We start from the raw sequence: 6,860 nt of genomic DNA, 5'->3' as shown, positions 1-6,860 counted from the left end.
CGACTAGCCATGTCAGCCCGGGTTCTTTGTCATATGGATGCTAGCGGCACTATCATATACGTGAGCCAAAAGGCGCAAACGGTCCCGGGCCAGGTAAGGTGGCACCCGTGGGAATACCATGCGTGAGGCCGCAAAGTGATATGATGTGTTACATGCTAGATCGGTGTGACTTAGAATCGGGGTCCTGACAGCGGTACTGCCGCCTATGGCTCTTGAGCGGTACTACCGCTGGGCACCGCGGTACTACCGCTGGGACCAAAACATGCTCATAGGAAGGAAAAGAAAGCTCCATCGAAGCGGGAAGGCTCAGAGGGTGCGAAGAGGATGTGTACGTGTTGATTCCACCCTAGCCTTACCAAAGCGGACCCCCTCTTGATAGTACGGTGACTCCTGCGAAACATGTCCACCAAAACAGAAACGAAAGAGCTACATCGTCTTTGATTAGAACTCCGAGAGGAAGGGATCGTCTCGTGCCAAAGGATGAATCTCTGAAATGCTCAAAGCACACGATTAGTCCGCAAACGCGTTGTCATCAATTACCAAAACTACATAGAGAGAGATGCCTTAACAAATGTCATGGTGGCTGAGGTCTGAGGCCTTGTAATGGCAGATCGAGTCTTCGTGGCGATGAGGACTTTGCTTGGTGATTCATGACTTGTAGCAGTAGCATCGACAAGTGGGAGTGGCAACAGAGGTGGAGTATAGAGTCTTAACTTTCAGGGTGAAAACCTAATCTCTGGCCTAAATTGGTTGTGCCTGGCAGTGACCTTGTTGAAGACATTGTTCTGAGAGCGCGGATCTTCTCCAGGGTGAAAACCTAAAATCTATGATCGAGCGGTGCTTGTGCACTACTTCCTTCTTGGAGGTGTCGTTTTTGAAGAATTTGGACTTCGGGTGTTGTCTAGGTGGTGGTTCGTGTTGCAACTACAAGGAATTGATAACTGTAGCGGATATTCCTTTCTTCTTCTTTTTCTTCTTCTTTTTTTTGTCTTTTTGTTGTGTGCATCCATAAATGTCTTTACGACATTGTGTTGTTGCAGAAAGCTGGGTGTAATTGATATCTCTGCGATATTAAATACTCCCTTCGTTCCTAAATATTTGTCTTTTTTAGATATTTCAACACGTGACTATTTACGGAGCAGAATGAGTGAATCTAAACTCTAAAATATGTCTATATACACCTGTACATGGTAGTTCATTTGAAATCTCTAAAAAGACAAATATTTAGAAACGAAGCGAGTACATTCCATTTGTCATAAAAAAATAAAATATTCGAGCGTGTGTGCTGGGGTTTGAGGCGGAAGCGAGGTGCTCGAAGAAGGGCCACGTTACTTTTCCCCATTCCCTGCCCAGCCCACTTCACCTCCCAAACACACACACACGGCGGCTGCAAAACACCCAAGAAGCGGAAGAGGAAGCAGAATCGAGAAGGCAATGGCGGAAGCGAACTCGTACGAGGAGCAGCGCCGGCGGCAGATGGAGGAGAACCGCCGGAAGCTCGACGAGCTGCGCCTGCACCACCTCTCCGCCGCCGTCCGCGAGGCCGCCGCCAGGCCCAACCCCAACCCCAACCCCAAGCCCAAGCCGGTCCGACAGATCCTCTCCCTTCTTCCTTCCTTGCCTCCGGTCGGTCTTCCGTCTCCTTTTCTCCCGTACCCGTATATATGACTCGTCCGCCGCCTCGGTGTCGCAGAAGCGGAAGGCCCCGGAGCCCGGCGATCTCCGGCGGTCCGGCCGCGTCGCCGGCCTCCCGGAGCAGCCCGACTACCTCGAGGGCGCGCAGCACCGCGACGAGCAGGGGGTGTACGCCGCATACGACGCCCGTATTTGGAAAGGACCGACCGACGAGGAGAGGGCCGCCGCCGTCGCCAGGGCCGAGGAGCTCCGGCGCCGGATCCACCGCATTCGCCGGCCCGCCTTCGTCAAGACCTTGACCCACGTCTGCGCCAGCAGGGCAAAACTGATGGTATGGTATTGGAGCAAGAAAACTTCCACCGGATGTGAGGCAATGTGGTTCTTGGATCGGATGATTGTTGATTGTTTTTGGGGGGGTTATTATATTCCTTGTGGCAGATGATCCCGAAGCACTTCATCGAGCACCTCCCGGCGCACGATGAGGCGGTCGTCTTGGTGGATGAGGCGGGTGTCGAGTTCCACATGCTGTGCAATGCCAGCAAACAGGGCATCTGCTACCTCAGCAAGGGGTGGAGAGAGTTTGCCGTCCACCATGACCTTGAAAACGGCGATTGCTTGGTTTTCCAGCTGATAGAAAGCGCAAAGTTCAAGGTGAGATTCAGCATGCCCTCCATTCCATGGGTGAAAACGCTCTACTTTTACTTTTAGGAACTCCACCACATTTAGTGTTGAGTGCATATATAACTTGTTTTCATGTGGAATTCCTTGTGTTCCAAATGCGGCCTTGTGATTCTTAGACATTCCTGAAAGTTGCTTGGTGGCCTCGTACTCGTTCATGCGTTCGTCTGTCCAAACAATGGTCTTTAAGTTTATATACATGAGAAAAATCTGTTATGTCTACATAATGACTAGACTAGTACTAGGGTCATTGCGTAGTATCGAACTTCAATGTTTTCTGTATGTCTTATGTTTAAATTATAAAGTGGGTTATATGCGATATCCATAATTGAGACTGGTGAGCTGTGTCTGCTTATTCATAGACGAGAAATTCGGCCTGTTTGGTTTGGACTGCCAATTAATTCTACACACAGTTTGCAGGAAACGTTGTTATTGCTCTAGAAGGGCCTCTAGGAATTATTTCATTCATAGGCCTTTGATTGTCCAGTTATATCTTTTTAGATAATGGAAGGGATTCTTTGAAGGCCCAATCATGAGGATGCCGTTTTATCTCACTGCTAAGTGCATATTGTACAACCTCATTGGTTATGTAAATGATGCAGGTCTACATTTTCAGAGCAAACCCAGACTATGAAAGCAATGAAACTTCCGATGACTCTGAGGATGAACAGTAATGAAGATGTGTGCTTCCCACACAATGTTCGACCGGGGTGCAGGTACATTGTTCTTACCATTGTTGCCTAGGTTGAATACTTGAACTCAATATTTCTTTAATCTTTGCCGATGCACCGATTTCATAATTGGCTAAGCTCGGTTTGCTGATAAAAAACCCCACTTGCTTATGAGTTATGAACAAACATGACTGCACTTCCAGCACTGGAGTTAGATCTTTTCACGGAACGCACTGGCCGTTTTCTCCCATTTCCCTATTGGTTTGAGATTTCGAGCATCGCAACCTTATTTTGTTACTTATGCTAGCTAATTTTTTCTAGAATATGCACAAGCATGCGTATCATATATTCATAAAAGAAAAGGGTGAGAAACCCATCCACATGTCTACAAGATGGCTACTAACCAGAGTTACACTCAACTACTCACTCAAGTTCCACCTATATGCAACCTATGAAAGAAAGAAGACATGTCCGACCCAAATATCCACGCTAACTGCCAAGTCCTACCCTCTTCGTGAATCCTTTGTAGAATGGCAACAGTTGAAGTAGTTGCCCCATCGAACACAATAGCATTGCGGTGTTTCCATATCTGCCAATAGACGAGCAAGATAATTGTGTGAAAATCTTTCCGTACGGTTGCCTGTGGTTGCATCGAAGCACTCCAAGGTAGCAAGTTGTCTGTCCCCAAGCAAGAAGCACCTGATGCTAGACTGATCGTGCGAAAACACAGGATACCAATAGTTGGCTGATCGTCTCCGGCAACTGGCAACAAAGCGGGCAGGCCTCCTGATACGGAAGACCACGGCGCGCGAGGCGATCCAAGGTCCAACATCTGTTCTTATACGCAAGCCAGGCAAACAGCATGCATCTCAACGGCGCTCTGGAGTCCCACACTACTGTGGCAGCCAGGTCTTCTTCACGTCCAAAGTATCGACTCGCGTAGGCAGATCTCAGCCGCGGTCTGGCATCCAAAGGCCAAGCCCCAGCCAGAGCGTCCCCAGTTGTCCTGCTTTTCCGGATCCTGGGAGGGACACGATTGTAGAGCCGAGGAGCAATCTCCTGAATGCGTCTTCCCTGTAGCCAACGGTCTTCCTAGAAGAACGAGCCTGCACCATTGCCCACTCGACGAATACGGCCGTGCGGTAAACAGCAAGCAATTCAGCTGAGACATTGATCTCGAACTCCGCCCACGGTCTCTCCTGGTCTACCCTCTGCACCCACAGCCATCGAGCCCTCAAGGCGGCATTCATCCACTTAAGATCCGGCAGGCCTAGTCCTCCAGTCCACTTCGGCATGCAGACGGTGCGCCAAGCCACGTCACACTTCCCTCCGTGGGTGTCCGAGCTCCCTGCCCCAAAGAAGCCCCGATATATCTTGTTCATGCTCGTCAAGACCTCAGGTGGCACATCTAGTGCCATCATCATATGAATCGACATTGCGCAAAGAACAGATTGCACAAGCATGAGTCTTCCAGATTTGTCCATGTATGCTGCCCTCCACCGCTCCGCGTTGGCAACCTTCTGGCCATCTGGAATTGCATCGCCGTTGGTTTTCTGATTGTTAGCGGCAGGCCGAGGTACTGGCAGGGGAACGATCCCAATGGGCAACCGAGCCCTAACTTCAGTTGATCAGCCTGCTCCACAGAGCACCGAATAGGTGTGGCAGTGCATTTTGGGGGGTTTATCTTGAGGCCCGAGACCTCACCGAAGTCCTGTAGGATGGCCGAGTAGAGTGCCACGTCCACTATGTTTGGCTTGACGTCGGCGGCGAAGAATGACAGGCGGTGCTTTAGGCCCTTCTGGCCAGCGGAGTGAACATCCCATGCGAATCAGCGTACTTGAACATATGGTGCAGGCCCTCCATAACCAATATAAACATCAATATAAACATCAGCCCCCTTAGGCTCATCAATCAGCAGTTTTGTACTTATAGCATACTAAATAAAATGCTCTTGTATACAATTCTGATCTATCCGTAAAAATGCTGACATGTCAAATATGTTTGTTACTTTTGCAGTTTGTTAGAGAAGCAATTTCTTCGATGATGCTGGAGACTCGGCTAATGCAGTTTTGTGCTGGTTGCATGAATGTAGAGTCGTCGCGCTCTCAGTCTCGGTGTAGCGGGATTTTTAACCTGGACCAGATGGGAGTAGGAGGTAACAGCGCGTGGTGCAGACCTTGTATGGCTTGAACTACTGAATGATTCTAGCCTGACGATGGTCTCGAGTGCATTACTTTTTCGTGGCTGTTCCTGTTTGTTTTCGGCTACTAAAATGATTGGGTTCGATGGTTGCAAGATGGTGATTCGAATTCAAACACAAAGTTGTTTCATTTGGTGGCTAAATGGGCGCAGGGATAAGAATTTTATCCCGGCCCGGCGGTTAGACTGACTGTATACATACGATGATGACTGGATTGTGGATTATAACGTACCAAAGAGAAGATCTTCCATGACACATATATGGAGCTTCGGCTGGATTTTTTTATCCCGGCTCTCCGTCGGTCCCGGGAGGATGCCCAAGCTCCGGCTGGCTCTCCGCCGGCCTCGGGAGGATACCCAACTTCGGCTGTCTCTCTGCATGAATCCATTGCCGGAAGCTCGCGGTGAATGGAGTTCCGAGGCGTGCCGATCAGAGGGCCAGGAGTGTCCGCACCTCCGGCGGCTTGAGGCGTGTGTTTCGCTCCAAATCCGAAGTTGAGGAGCGGCCGCTCGAGGCATGTGTATTTCGCTCCAAATCCGGAGTCAGGGAGCGACGGCTCGAGGCTAGGACTGCAAGAAAAGCTCGAGACTCGTGAGCCGCTCGAGATCGACTTGTATTTTAGCTTGACTCAAGATTAACTTGAAAAGAAATGAGCTGAGTATAAGCACTTTATGTAGATCGACCGAGAAATGAGCCGATCCCGAGCCAGCATTGACTCGCTCGATTTTAGCTCGATAGCTCAATATCATATAGTATATTAAGTAATCTTCATGTCTATTACGAAGAATTTGGATCATCATTGCCATATATGTTCTGTACGCATTTCTTCCTTCATTTTTTTTACCTGATTTTTCCTTCATTTTATCTACCAACAAACATGGAAATTAAGCATGGAGAAAATTTAGCCCCAATAGGACACGTGGCCAACCGTGTGTTCAATATCTTTCTTTTTTTGCCAAAGTTTGAGAGCAGACGCACCTTCATTATCTTCTATCAATGATTTCTTGTTATTAAATAGTACACCCTCCGTTCGAAATTACTCGTTCTACAAATGGATAAAATAGATATATCTATAACTAAAATACGTCTAGATATATTTATTCATAGGACAAGTATTTCCGGACGGAAGGAGTAGTCTTCAGTTGAGAAAGAATAAGTCAAATTTTATTGTGATTTTACTGTTGTGATCTATCTCTTTTTTTAAAGAACGCGCACCGGAGTCGAACACAAGATCTCAGGCGTCTATCCCCAGCTCAACAACTGTTGGAAATATGCCCTAGAGGCAATAATAAATTGATTATTATTATATTTCCTTGTTCATGATAATCGTTTATTATCCATGCTAGAATTGTATTGATAGGAAACTCAGATACATGTGTGGATACATAGACAACACCATGTCCCTAGTAAGCCTCTAGTTGACTAGCTCGTTAATCAATAGATGGTTACGGTTTCCTGACCATGGACATTGGATGTCGTTGATAACGGGATCACATCATTAGGAGAATGATGTGATGGACAAGACCCAATCCTAAGCCTAGCACAAGATCATGTAGTTCGTATGCTAAAGCTTTTCTAATGTCAAGTATCATTTCCTTAGACCATGAGATTGTGCAACTCCCGGATACCGTAGAAGTGCTTTGGGTGTGCCAAACGTCACAATGTAACTGGGTGGC

General features: G+C 47.9%; 1 protein-coding gene across 2 annotated transcripts; it reads left to right on the top strand.

Moving 5' to 3' along the window:
- The first annotated feature begins 1,336 nt into the window (after positions 1-1,336).
- LOC123117617 (B3 domain-containing protein Os06g0194400) lies at positions 1,337-5,314 on the top strand. 2 transcript variants are annotated; one of them, XR_006457440.1, is made up of 5 exons: positions 1,337-1,587; positions 1,694-1,966; positions 2,074-2,286; positions 2,930-3,029; positions 5,001-5,314. XR_006457440.1 is itself a non-coding variant. In XM_044538336.1 (5 exons), exons 1-4 carry the CDS (start codon positions 1,435-1,437, stop codon positions 2,985-2,987), a joined length of 711 nt encoding a protein of 236 aa, XP_044394271.1. In that variant the 5' UTR covers positions 1,340-1,434; the 3' UTR covers positions 2,988-3,029; positions 5,001-5,314. The 2 variants fall into 2 exon arrangements, 1 of the variants encoding a protein (XP_044394271.1); XM_044538336.1 differs by having other exon boundaries at positions 1,340-1,587; positions 2,916-3,029.
- Positions 5,315-6,860: the final 1,546 nt, after the last annotated feature.

This window comes from Triticum aestivum, chromosome 5B (genome assembly GCF_018294505.1).
Source record: "Triticum aestivum cultivar Chinese Spring chromosome 5B, IWGSC CS RefSeq v2.1, whole genome shotgun sequence".
Lineage (NCBI taxonomy): Eukaryota > Viridiplantae > Streptophyta > Magnoliopsida > Poales > Poaceae > Triticum > Triticum aestivum.
This window is presented reverse-complemented; position numbering and strand designations above follow the sequence as displayed.

Bases quoted from the DNA above. Each gene is read 5' to 3' on its own strand.
- LOC123117617 (XM_044538336.1), top strand. From the start codon at position 1,435: ATGGCGGAAGCGAACTCGTACGAGGAGCAGCGCCGGCGGCAGATGGAG. The intron at 1,967-2,073 runs GTATGGTATTGG...TCCTTGTGGCAG, and splicing joins CCAGCAGGGCAAAACTGATG to ATGATCCCGAAGCACTTCAT. The intron at 2,287-2,915 runs GTGAGATTCAGC...TAAATGATGCAG, and splicing joins TAGAAAGCGCAAAGTTCAAG to GTCTACATTTTCAGAGCAAA.